At 44.2% G+C, this 13,575-nt stretch overlaps 1 protein-coding gene across 1 annotated transcript; it reads right to left on the minus strand.

Annotated features, from left to right (window-relative positions):
• Positions 1–337: 337 nt before the first annotated feature.
• gusb (glucuronidase, beta) lies at positions 338–8,709 on the minus strand. Its single transcript, XM_079283796.1, has 12 exons — positions 8,477–8,709; positions 7,068–7,253; positions 6,706–6,887; positions 5,994–6,136; positions 5,663–5,850; positions 4,999–5,151; positions 4,699–4,877; positions 4,053–4,199; positions 3,428–3,512; positions 1,764–1,940; positions 1,496–1,631; positions 338–1,088 (listed from the first exon to the last, which is right to left on the minus strand). The coding sequence occupies exons 1-12, from the start codon at positions 8,693–8,695 to the stop codon at positions 937–939; spliced, it is 1,947 nt and encodes a 648-aa protein (XP_079139922.1). The 5' UTR covers positions 8,696–8,709; the 3' UTR covers positions 338–936.
• Positions 8,710–13,575: the final 4,866 nt, after the last annotated feature.

Below are 13,575 nucleotides of genomic sequence, written 5' to 3' on the forward strand. Positions count from 1 at the left end.
GCATGAAAAGGCTTTTTATAAAACGTCTACATCTTGTATGCATGTGCTGCTGCTGGTAGTGTGAAAGAAACCTAAAGCGGTGCCTTAATATTTGTTCAGCTGTACATGGAGGTCAGTCATGTGATGAGGATGCATGCAGAGTCACTGATAGTCCTGAAGTTGTATTGCAGTCATGTTAACCCTTTAGCTGCATGGTGAGCTTCTGAAAGCATTCGGTCACAGTGACTTAGAGAATCAGCACTAAGACGGCAAAGTAGACTTCAACATGCTCTACAAAGCTACGAAAGTAACATTAGGAAGGCGTTGGAAAAAATAAATACAGTGTGCATATTGAGGACATGTTTTGTCTTTAATAGCTTTGATTCATATCCAAATTTCTCTTGATTTTCACGTATAAAAATAAAACACTTATGATTGGATTCAGCATTGCAATTGACAGCGGCTTCCAACAAAGTTGTATCAAACTGCTAAAACACTATTTTATGCATTTATTTAAGAAACTGTCCCCAAACACGTGGTAAAAATGAAAATGGAGAAGCTCCCTTCCTTCACTGTTATCTTGTAATGTGGCGTGTCTTCTCTGAACTCGTATCACCTGACTGGAGGAAAGGTCAAAGCTAACCGGGGATGAAGGATTTTGACCGTGACCCTTCTATGACAGCACTGGAAAGCCCTGCCACACACACGAATATGTATCATAAAATCCTGTAACAACTAAATAAAGTGTTACCGTACACAGTCAGCCATGAGTATCCTCAGAAAACAATATCGGCAACAGAATTATCATTAATGTGATAAGAGAAGCGGAGCTGAATGTCACGGTGGTTTGATCGTTAAACCAACTAAACTGCCTCAAGAAACGGACATCATTTCACCAGCATGTTTGCCATTAAGGCACACAGTTTACATGGGATCGAGCCTGTCCTGGACCGGGTGTCAGAGTGAGCAGGGGTACTTGGTCCAAGGAGGTAGTCGGCCTGTTTCATTGGCCAGTCTCCAGTACCTCTCCTTCAGGATGAATGCTGCCGCTTTGGGCTGCCTCTGCCGGCTGAAAACGCCCTTCTTGTTCCCCACGACACGCATGATCCCTGCAAACACGAGAGGGACCGACAAGAACCTCGTCATGCTCGGGGCCCAAAAACAAGATTATTACAGTATTGTATCTTTACAGCGTGACGTTAATGCAAATATTTCAGTTTTATAGATCTCTATGCACATAAACAAACTGTCAATAACTTGCCACGGCGCTGGAAAGTAGAGCTGATGAATCAGATTTTTAGTATTCCGCGGAAGCGGGAGCCACCGTAATGAACGCACCGGTGCGTTCCATGCAAAGCGGCGTACTCACGTAATCAACTGTTGTTCCGCGTGTCGTAGTCACAGAGAGAAACTAATATCTGAATAAACTCAGGACACTAACAGGAGCGGAGTATGAGCTGGGAGAAATGACAACCGCTGTGGTTTCACAGGTCGCCGTGTTCTCCGGCTGCCGTACCTTGTGAAGTCATGAAGTCTGCAAAGTTCCAGATGAGTTCACCGATGACGTACTGCTTCCTCTTCTGGTCGAACACGTTGTGGTAGCTCTGCAGGACTTCCTTCTGGTACTCTTCAGTAAACATCACGGGTGGATCCTGCAGAGAGAAAATACAGCTTTCCTTCCACAAACATGCTAAGACCGATGTGGGCGTGCTGAGGCTGAGGCTTGGAATACTACAATCGCTCGGGCATGACAGTCAGACAGTTGGATGTGTACGAGTCCTCACACTGTGAAGCCCCGGCACCGTATCTGCTCCATATTCGCTCTGGATGATGGGTTTCTGGTACTGTCCGTACCAGTTCTCAAACTGAGTGTTGAGCTGGATGGGGATGACCTCCAGGTGGCCGGGATCGTGGTACCAGGAGAAGTAGCTGTTCACGCAGATGACGTCCACATAGGGAGCCTAGAGACGAGAGGAAAGACTGAATAGGACTCGCAGGCAGACTCTTCAACACGCCCATGACATGCCTGTTGTTCAACACAGTTCCATCACTTCTTCATGAGCCTAAATTGTAAATGAATGCTGTGATGACTGTAGATCATCTTTTCACAATGAAGCAACAGATTTTCTACTCGTAGTAATGACCTGTAATGGGGCGAATACAAACCAGTATTCCCATAACACTAAAGTGAATGCCTTTCACTATGGAGTGGCAGCTTTCTCACTTTTGGCCATGATAAGAGTGCAGCAGCAACTGCTCACAGGTTATTGGCCCCGAGGTGAATGAATAGTGTCTGAAGGTGGTCAGAGACTCAGTTACCAAGTACAGCCTGATATTCCTCACGGAAAAGGAATGCGAGGCATGTCAACAACATGGTCTGACATCGGGTCAACGACCTAAGAAGCTCAGCAGGAACGCTCGACTCTTACTCCCTTTTCTTTGTTAATAGGCTTGAATGTTAAAAGCAGCTGCAGATTTTCTTCTTTAGATATTTTTATATTTGACATTATATTTAATGGCTGGTACTGGGGAAGGATCAGCAAATAATTTAGCAACAATCAAATCAGAATCTGACAACAGTTGTAGGGTTATTTGTTTACGCTCCCAGAACTGTCAATCAAATGTGATCAAACCCCGCCCACAGTCCCAATTATGTAGATCACTGTATTATAGTTTCCTGATGAATAATGTTTTTATTTCTCCAAAGTTTAACTTTGATTGTTGCCTCTACAGTCAACTTATATTTAATGTTACAGAAAATTAAGATTCTAAACTACTTTTTCAGAACTTACATTTCTTTTGTCGTTTACCCCACAAGTCGGCCTGAACAAAATTTTTGAATTTGAAATTTGCTCATATATGACAACAAAAACAAACAAAGTTACAGTATTTGACCTTAAAATGTGAGTTTTTTTGTATCTTTGCTACACATTCTGCTGACAGGTAGCCAACCTTTCTGTAGTTCAAACGACTGTAAAGCGTAGCTTCACACCAGACTGTGAAGCAGCGTTTTGCTGCTCTCACCTGGTCGTCAGTTTAAAGTGCGTTTCACCTCGGACCACAGCACGCATCACCGATGGGAGCGGTTGATATGATGGTGATGTCACTGTGTACTGACACACCCTGGAGTACACATCTACATCACTGCAGCAAAGTGAGTGTTTAAGGACCAGTGTGCAGGATTGAGGGGGCTCTATTGGCAGAAATATAGTATAATATTCATATCTATGTTTTCATTCGTGTCAATCTGAGTATCATCGTGTTAGAATGAGCCCTTGATGTCGACATAGGAAACGGGTCCTCTGAACCGGCCTTTTGCATTTTTTTTACATTACCGGTCTAAAAGTTTCTTCAGATATTGACACCACTTGCATCAATACAAATATTTACTGCTAATGTGTTGAATAATAAACATTCTTTGCAGGTCTTCAGTGTTGATGAAACTCACCCCTTTATCCCTGGCATAGTTACTGTTTGTGACAAAAGTGACGGGCCGGGTTGGATCCAGATCTTTGGTATGTTTTATCAAGGTCCTGCAGAACAGAACAAAAGCACCCGTAGGTGTTTACATTGAAAGTTCTTTTTTAAGATTACAGGGTTATATAATCACAACAATGTCCCTGTGCTAACCTCTTTCATTTGAAGAAACTGCTCCAGTTTTTTTACAACTTCAGTGTGACAAAGCACGTCTGTGCGTGTACTCCACATTTCCCCCATACTGCTTTACTTGATGGGAACTATGGTACCCGGGCGGGTCGAGTCGTACTTCCTGAAGCCTCAGGCTGTTACTGAGCTCCAGCTGTTTGTGTTCATGACTACTCTTCCTGCATTCCACGTATCAGAGTGAAGGGATTGGCTGTGACTGAATAACAAACCAGTATCTCGCATACAAAAAGTTCAAAGCGTCACACTTTTTTAAAGTTTGGGCATCTCCATCCTGGTAGCCCAGTTCTTGTACCCATCTTTATCAAATGAAGCTAAAAATGCCCAAAAAGAAACATCTTAAAAACTCCCTGCAAAGTGAATGATCTTGCATCCAAAAAGTCAGTTTGTGTTTGACGACCAGCACTCACTTGAAATAGAAGTCAGCAGGGGGCATCTCTGCAGCCGGCTCATTGGCTACCGACCACATGACCACAGAGGCGTGGTTCTTGTCCCGACGTACAAGCTCGTCCATGACGACCAGGTGATGGGCCAGGGAGGCGTTTCCGAAACTGCGACTACATCGGCAAGGCACAAATAACACAGAGATGACGTTTTTGGAAAAGCTCGACTTAACACACGGATCCGCCCATCATTTCAGGTTACCTGGTCCTGAACCAGCCCACAAGACAAAGCACTCCATCAACATCTGTATGCACAAACAGTGAGGACACGTCAAATTGTATTTGTGACCCGACATGATTCGTTTATTTTTTCATTGTGTTGCATTTTCCAATTTATTTTCCAAATGAAAGTCCAATTTTTGCAGACTGTGTGCAGACATTGATATCCATTGGAAGTGGGTGTGTTGCACAATCTTAACAGGGTGAGGTTTCTTGCATGTGCAGCATATCTTTGTTGATGTTAACAGCCGTCGGGAGGTTTTACAGAAATGGACAGCACACTCCTCTGTTCCTGTTCTCATACACTGTGATGATGATGCCCACTGTGAACCCTCAAACACACCTAAAGGTCACAGCAATGTGGCCTTTAGGTGTGTTTCATCATGACACTTACATGTCTTTGATGCCCACGCCCGGGCACTCATCTATCACCACGATGCCGTGGCGGTCACACATCTGCATGATCTCCTCTGCGTAGGGGTAGTGGCTGGTGCGGAACGAGTTGGCCCCCAACCATTTCAACAAGTTAAAGTCCTTGACAATGAGGGGCCAGTCCAAGCCTTTACCTCGAATCTACAACACAAAGTAAACAGAGGACGGCAGGATGGGATTATCGGACCGGATCAACTATTTCTACCAAATTTCCTGTCTATTTCTTTTGGTAAAGGTCTTGCTTCCCTCTAGTGGTACTCACGTCAGAGTCTTCATGTTTGTTGACGCCATGGAAGTAGAAGGGCTTGTTGTTGATGAGGAACTGGGTGCTGGTGACTTTGACTGTGCGGATACCAACTGGTAGAGTGTACACATCCTCGTACGCAGATCTCTCATCGGCTGCCATTAAGCGAACCTAGATGTTAAAATGCAAATGTCAGAGACATCCGTTTCAGAAGACGTTGCAAATAGAAGAGGTTTTGCTGAATACCCAACAACCACAGCGGGTTGGGGAGTCCATTCAAAGTGCTGCAAATATCAGGTGAAGAAGAAAAGTGATGGCGCAGAATCACAGGTACAAGAAAGAGAGTTTACAGTGTACGATGCTACAATTTTCACAGCAGACATTTTGCCTCGTCATAGTGGGAAATAAAAAGCACAGGTGATTCTATTGACATTAACGCATTGATGCTCTGTGCTATTTCCTATCAACGTACTACTACTATGACGAGTACAATGTCTGCTATCAAATGATTATTGGATTATAAAACACAAACTTCTCCTCCTAAGCTTGAACACAAGGTGCATTAAACAATGTTCACCCTCATAATGGCCGACTATAATCAATAACATTATTCTTTCTCAAGCCAACTGCCTTATTGCCGTCACAAATCTAGCGGCAATGCTCATGTGACAGTATGTCTTACCTCCATAGAGTAAAGGTAACCTGGGTTTTCGTGCATCAAGTACGGCCACCACAGATTCACATCCGTGACTTTGAGGACTCCAGACGGCCCGCTGGAGGAGGCCACACAGCGGCCATCTTTGTCCATCAAAGTGACCTTCAGGGAGGCTGAGGCCGCATCTTGGACGGACACCTTGTAGTTGACGAGGCCTGAAATGAAGAGACGGCAACACTCTGAACTACGTCACATGACTACTCTTCGGTAGTTTCCAAAAAAAAAAAAATCAGCAGTTCACTCACAAATGATTTGAAATCAATTAGTTGTTTTATCATGATCACGTGCACTCATTTACCAGTGTTATCCAAGAAGTCAGTCACCACGGTGATGTCATCCACATGAGCCTTGGGAGTAGTATACAGCAATACAGGGCGATGGATGCCGGCATAGTTGAAGAAATCAAAGTAGATGTTTTGCACAAAGTATCCATCGGGGTACCTGTTGAGCAGTTACATTTTCCTCATCATCCGAACTGACAAGGAACATTGCACCCATTTTAATCCCGCCCCCAAATACGACATGAAACTAGAAAAGGCTACATTCTCAGAAAAAAAAACTGCCATGTTTCTACAGTAGCTCAGAGCGGACAAAGCAAACACTGACTCTCGGAGCCGAAATGTCATTTGAAGTGTCACTGCTGAGTGTCATCCGTAGTGGAAGGAATGTGAGGAGTGGAAGCATGAATACATTTTCATATATTTCCAGCTCATGGAGCAATAGTATCCATGTACACATTTACACATGCGTCTACACAATTATAGATCTATGTACACATCCACAAATCTCAGTAAGCATTTAAAGATGTATTTACACATTTACAAATCTGATAACGCAAACACAGATTGAGATTCGGTTACACAACTCTCCACACACATCAGCAAATACTTTTGCTACAATAATGGCCCCATGTAGTTTGCATCTGTGAAGTCAGCACGCAAAAAAAAAAAAATGTAGGTGTTTGTTTTAGTCAGTGTTTCACTTTAAAATAAAAAAAAGATTGAGTTTACTTGGTGTGGTCAGTCATGTGCTGGATGGTTCCTGGTGGAAGAGTGTCCAGAGACAGAGTGTTGTTGACAGCGATGGTGATCCTGCACGGCTGAGTTGGGTCCTTGCGGATGACAGCGCCTATCTCAGCCTCAAAAGGAAGATGGCCACCTTTATGCTCCGTCACTTTCACTCCGTTCACCCACTGCAAAGGGTAGAGACAACGAAAACATATTAGTTCGACCACATTATTGCAAGAGGTGGATAATGTAAAAGGGACGGGTGTCATACTTTAAAAACGGCAAGAAGTGAAGCAGATGACCTTTACTTTTTTTAAACTCTGCCCGGAGTGGAGAGGGAAGGTACGTGTGATAGTGATACTCACCACGACTGAATAATAGTGAGCACTTCCCACTCTGATCACAACTCTGGTTCCTTCGTCGGCGATCCAGCGGGCAGGCACCACAACCTCTCTCTCATACCAAACCCAGCCAATGAAATCTCTCAGTGCGGGGTCCTGGGTGATGTCATTGTAGCTGGCAGGAACTGGCATGTCGATCACTGGGCCAGTCTACGGAAAATAAAGCATCACTGACAGGCGATAATGTAGTTCAGTGGATCTGCTGTACTCAGTGGTGAGTTTGTAGTTACAGGGATGACTATAATCAGGAATAATGATAATATCATGATAAGGGAGACGATAATGGTATTTTCCTTGATTGTTTTGCTCCTATGGCAATAGTTGGGTCCGAAACTGGGGGTCAGGACCCCAAATGATATATCTGAGGTATCACAAGATGGTTAACGGAGACAAGGTTAAAATACAATTATGTTATTTTTTGGACTTTTCTCTGGGGTTTTTTTCTTCGGATATTTTTATGTTCTTAAAAACTGAAACAATCTCAGACGAAAATAAATAAATAACCCTGCTGCTCACAAGAAATGTCCACACTATGTCTTAACCTGTGATGAGGGGGGTCACCAAGTGAATTATGCTGTATTGTAAGGGGCCACAAAGGTTGTTATCACTGTCCTATGGTATCCATCTCGCAGGTTCCCGTGGATCCTGGTTATACCTGGACCCTGGTCTTGCCTCCTGCCGTGGTTCTGTCATATGCATTGAATGTGTTGTAACTCTGTTATGCTGTTCATTCTGTACACATGACATCTATTGCACTTCTGTCCATCCTGGGAGAGGGATCCCTCCTCTGTTGCTCTCCCACAGGTATCTCCCTTTATTCTCCCCGTTAAAGGGGTTTTTGGGGGAGTTTTCCCTGTTCCGATGTGAGGGTTGTCGAGAGGATGTCGCATGTGTACAGATTGTAAAGCCCTCTGAGGCAAATTTGTAATTTGTGATTCTGGGCTATACAAAATAAATTTAATTGGTATTATGAGTATGTTTCAATGGGCTATATGAACTTCAGAGAGTGTGCCTGTGAAACGGATATAAAGGTGGACATATGGTAAATAATTACTTTCATTAACAATTTAAATATTCAGTACTATCCACGAAGCGGCTGATAGTAGTAAACATTATTCTCCAATGTTATGGGCATATAGTGCGTCAGTGTGATACTCAGCTGTAAGTTTCTGCATACTTTAATGTACTTTGTTGTGTTTTGCACCCCCTATGGAGTGCTAAGTATATGTAGTATTACGTGTTTTTGACACACACACATATATATATATATATATATATATATTTATTCTGTTTTATTGTACTTTATTTGTCATAACAAACACAGTGAGCTGCTTTACGTTGCCAGCGCTGCTGTTAGCTTCTGTCGCGCTCACCTCTGCAAGGCGACTTTTGTACCATGCCCTCTCGAAGCCCTGGTTCCTGTTTGAGGACCCGTCCGCCCTGAAGTTCCACAGCCCGTTCAGCTCCTTCACCTCGCGGGAGGAAGACTCCCGGGGGAAGAGCATGCCGGCGTCCAGCAGACATGCCGCTTCAAACACGGCACACAGGCACAAAACGCGGAACACTCCGCCGAGCCTTTCAGGTCTGGGCATCCTGGGCAACTTCTCAAAACCCCACCTCGTAAAGCAGGCAGCTCCGCGGTCCTATTTGCTGATTCGGTCACGTGGTTTGTTCCGAAGTCATGTGACCACAGAGCTGCTTTCTCGCGTTGCCTTCGCTTACGGTCGGGACATTTTTGACTGAAAGGTGAGCCGAACGTCGTTTAACGTTATCATACGCCACCCAAGAACAAAGAAACAACAGATGCAAAAATGTTTTTTGGCCCAACTAAATCATGAATATATTATGAGACAACATGCTCAGTATTTACTTTATTGTTCAATCTTAAATTATACTCAAAGGACATAATTTAAGATGAAACGTGAAGGCAGCGTGTCGTACGTGTCCACCAAACTAAAAGCCGTGTCCTGGTTGGCTCATTTCAATGTCGTCTACAGCAGTGGTTCTCAACTGGTCTGGCTGCGGACCCACCATCACCCCTTAATGACAAGCCGGGACCCACGCCATGATATAGATATACCCAAATTATATGTATATCTATGTTCAAGACGTCTAGTAGCAGTAACGTCTCTGTGTAGTAAACAACTGTCAAATCAAATAAAGAAAGCACATTATATTTTAACAAATAGTATTCTCATTTTTCAAATTTAACTGGATGGATTAAAAATACATAGAAATACATGAATACATGTTCTTCTCATTTCAAGTAAAATAACAGCTGGATTAAAAAATAAATTACGTAATGAAATTCAATTTAGAAAAAATATTTTCACTGAATTGTCCTGCAGCTTTAAATTCAGTTCATTCAGGGTGAAGTGAAAAATCCACAACATTATATTTTTCTCATCTTCCAAAAAGAGAAATTCGTGTTTGAAGAATTCACCTCTATGAGTCTGTCCAGTCAGAGTCTCATGACTCTGGTCTCTCTGGACATTTCTCTCTTTTGGAGATTGTCCTATGATTTGACTTTCACAACCCACACCACAAGTGCAGTAAATGCTGGAATAATTCCGCTGCATAAAAAATGCCTTTCAAAATAAAACCACAATTATTTTTTTATTTTTTTAATTTTTTGGTCAGGCAAAGGCCCGCGACCCACTGATCCAACTGGATCCACGGATCCAGTTGAGAATCACTGGTCTACAGAACGGACGCAAACATATAAATAATCTACAACACGAGGAAACCTAATTCTTTATTCTAAAGCCACACGGTACTGGATCTAAATCAACATACCCGGATGCAACATTGAAAAGATTACACTGGATGGCGCCAGACGCTCGTGCATTAAAGTGAACAGCAGAGCGCATCAGAACATCAGCTCACTGGATTTGTGAAATGGTCCAACAGCGACCACGTTTTCTTTCAGCACGGACGGATTTATCTACAATGGCGAAAAGGGACTTTTGAGCTCCTTCTGATACTTATGGCAATTTGGTCAAACACAAATTTATTCAGGAATGTGTACCTTTCTCAAATTGAAATTACAACAAACCTACTAAGATTCATTGAACTTGTTTCCTTGGTCATCCCTCCATGATTGTAGGTGCTAAGTCTCAACTGAGCTGGGAAGATATTTGGGGATTTAGGGAGTATGCAGGCTACCGCAAAACTATTACAAACTATCCACCTCTCCACAAACTTAGTGATAGTAATACTGACCTATTTATGTTATTATGTTTAATTGTTTTTATCAGTTTCAGGTTGTACTGTAAAATCACAAAACCCTGGTGGCGTTGGCGTGTAGCCTTCGCTGACCATGAACAGACCATGAACTGTGACTTCACTGGTTCTGGTCCACTTTGAAGACCGTTGTTGCTTGTCATTCCTCATCTGTGTCTTTCGGTCCTCTCTCTACTGTCAAATTGTAAATATCAGCATAAAATGTGGGAAAAATAATATAAGGATAAATGGCCTTTTGGGCATTTAAAAATATTTTCACTGGAAGTATTATTGTCAGTTTTCTTAGTGACCCAATGTGGTTGAATCATGAGGGAGAGACTGGCACTTGACTGTGCATTGCAAGCGTATTTGGAGAGAGCGGTGTGCCATGATCTCAGAGTAGCATTTGTGGAATGAGGATTAAGTTCAGAACTCTGAGAACTGATTATTAATAAATAGATGACAGTTGTATTAGATTTCTTTTTCTTTTTCTGTGTTGAGTTGAAGTTGTACACTCAGTAACATGTACCCACACATGCCTCGATCCAGTTTTGGTTTACATGGACATACATTGGCTTATTCCCAGGGGTGGAAATAACGAATTAAAGATGTTAAAGCAGCTGCAGCAGAGAAGAAGCTGCTGGTGTGTTTGGAGCCACAGGAGGGCAGAGCACACAGGCGACACGGGTAAACAAATGCCACATATTGTAAATAACACCATTTACTGGTGGGCTTGCAGTTATCGAAAATATTATCCTCATAGATTATCAGAAAACGTTCAGGTTTATATTGGCTGTTTTCTAAATATCCCGCAGAGGGCGCCAGAAGTCTGATGAAAGGCTCAAGGGAATGCGAGAGAAAAATACCATAGAAGAAGAAGAAGCCGAGTCTGGTGTTTAAGCTAGCTACAGCGAGGAGAGAGAAAACAGTAGATTCACCACTTAAAGGTAGATGTTAAAGTTGTTCACGACAGAGGTGCCGTGTTTCGGTAGGTTCTTGTTCACAAGAAGGTGACGGAGGACCAGGATTTGATGATTGTTATCCGGTGAGTGCGTTTTCTTTTTATGTGATAGTTTAAACTGCATCACGTGTTCAGTGGCATGACCGTACATGGAAGGAGAAATGTCGCTAACTGTTTGTTTTAGTTTTATGAACATTTAAACTAATAAATAGAGTGATTAAGGACTATGAGAACTGCAACCTACTTGTTTATTGCAAATAAATTGAAATTCAACTTTACTATATGCCGGGTCGATTTCTGACAGAGAACGAGAGAGGATTTTCAACGGCTGCCGCGTGCGGAGGAGCCGCTCCATGGATCTGGACCACGCGCAGGATTCTCCAATTGGATTACAGATAAGTTCATGCAAAAATATATAAATTTAATACAATTGAACTGAATATACGTAGTTGACTTAAAATAAAACCATTACTTGCCTGAACTGAACCGAAAAACGTGTTGCATCTGAGGAGGAAGTAAACAAGGAATGAACAGAATAAACTCAAATGTGGCACTGCCCAGGTATTAACAGAAACTGAATGGAGGACAGTTCAATTTCATTTATGTTTTTGGTTTGGTTCTTGGATAAGAGCTGTCAACAAAAATGGATGGATTTTAGTTGGTTTATTTCTTTTGGAAGGGTGTATACTTTAAATTAAACTTGTGAAAGGTGGATTTTGTTTTTTGGAATGTATTCTGTCCATTTTCCCAAAGTAGTATCCATGTCTTACTTTCTGTTTTTACAGGGCCTAGACTTCAGATACCAGTGAATAACTATTTAATTGGTTTTGGTAACCTATTTCACTAGTCGTTACAAACAGTACATGAAATCCATAACAATGGGAGAGAATTAAGGATGATGTCATTTTTAGAGCTGCACCAATTAACCCTTCGCTAAGTGCCACCCCTCAAACGCAGCACTTTTGGTGGGTCTCGCTCAATGAGGACACCAGGGAATTCATCAACATCTGCCCAGTCTGCAATCAATATAAGCCTTCTCACCAGGCTCCGGCCGGCCTCCTGCAGCCTCTCCCAGTGCCTCACCGGCCGTGGTCCCACATCTCCCTGGACTTTGTCACTGGGCTACCACCATCTGAGGGCCACACCGCCATCCTGACAGTGGTCGACAGATTTAGTAAGCTGGCCCATTGTAGAGACGGCAGAACTCATCTCCCTGCACGTCTTCCGCCAGCATGGGATTCCAGTCGACGTTGTCTCCGACCGAGGTCCTCAGTTCAGCTCCATCTTCTGGATGGAATTCTGCCCTCTGCTGGGGGCCACTGTCAGTCTGTCCTCTGGGTTTCATCCCCAATCCAACGGCCAGACGGAGAGGAAGAACCAGGAAATGGAAACGGCCCTCCGCTGCTTGGTCTCCCGGAATCCTGCCTCCTGGTCCCGCCAGCTGATGTGGGTGGAGTACGCTCGCAACACCCTGACCAGCTCCGCCACAGGCTTGTCACCCTTCCAGTGCGCCTGTGGGTTCCAGCCGCCTCTGTTCGCCACGTTGGAGAAAGAGGTTTCCTGTCCTTCAGTCCAGACCTTCATCCATCGCTGCCGCCAGACCTGGACGAGGGCCCGAGCAACCCTGCTCCGGTCTGCCATCTGCTACGCAACAGCGGCTAACCGACACCGCACTCCAGCCCCCATCTACCAGATTGGTCAGAGATTGTGGTTGTCGACCCGGGACCTACCCTTGCGGGTAGAGTCCAAGAAACTGAGCGCAAGATTCATCGGGCCTTTTGAGAAATCGAGAGGATCATCAACCTGGCCCGGCGGCAGTGAGGCTCAAGCTCCCCAGATCCATGCGCATCCACCCCACTAATCCAAGGTCACACCTGTCCAGGAGAGTCCCTTGGTGCCGGCTGCTCTGCCCCCTCGCCTCATCGAAGGAGGTCCTGTCTACACGGTTCATCGACTGCTGCGCTCCCGCCACTGGGGGTGAGGTCTTCAGTACCTGGTCGACTGGGAGGGATACGGACCGGAGGAGAGGCAATGGGTTTGGGCTCGTAACATCTGCGACCCCCGACTCATCGCCAATTTTCATCGGCAGCACCCGGACTAGCCTTCTAGGACTAAGACGCCTGCCGGGAACACCCAGCAGGCTCCCTGTACGGACAATGAGAGGTCTTTCCTCCGGGTCTGAGGAACCCTACCTCCAGACCCCCTCCACCCACCCGGCTGTGGACTCTGTTCGGTCTGGCTATCATGCTAAATGCTAAACTGCTCAAGGTCGATCCTCCAGCGGTGACT

Source organism: Melanostigma gelatinosum, assembly GCF_949748355.1.
Source record: "Melanostigma gelatinosum genome assembly, chromosome: 14".
In the NCBI taxonomy this organism is placed as follows: domain Eukaryota; kingdom Metazoa; phylum Chordata; class Actinopteri; order Perciformes; family Zoarcidae; genus Melanostigma; species Melanostigma gelatinosum.

What these genes read in the sequence shown, in the direction of transcription:
- gusb (XM_079283796.1), bottom strand. Translation starts at nt 8,695, where the DNA reads ATGCCCAGACCTGAAAGGCTCGGCGGAGTGTTCCGCGTTTTGTGCCTG. An exon ending in ACAAACATGAAGACTCTGAC is followed by an intron (nt 4,878 to 4,998) that starts GTGAGTACCACT and finishes TTTGTGTTGTAG; the next exon opens with ATTCGAGGTAAAGGCTTGGA. An exon ending in ACTATGCCAGGGATAAAGGG is followed by an intron (nt 1,941 to 3,427) that starts GTGAGTTTCATC and finishes TCTCGTCTCTAG; the next exon opens with GCTCCCTATGTGGACGTCAT.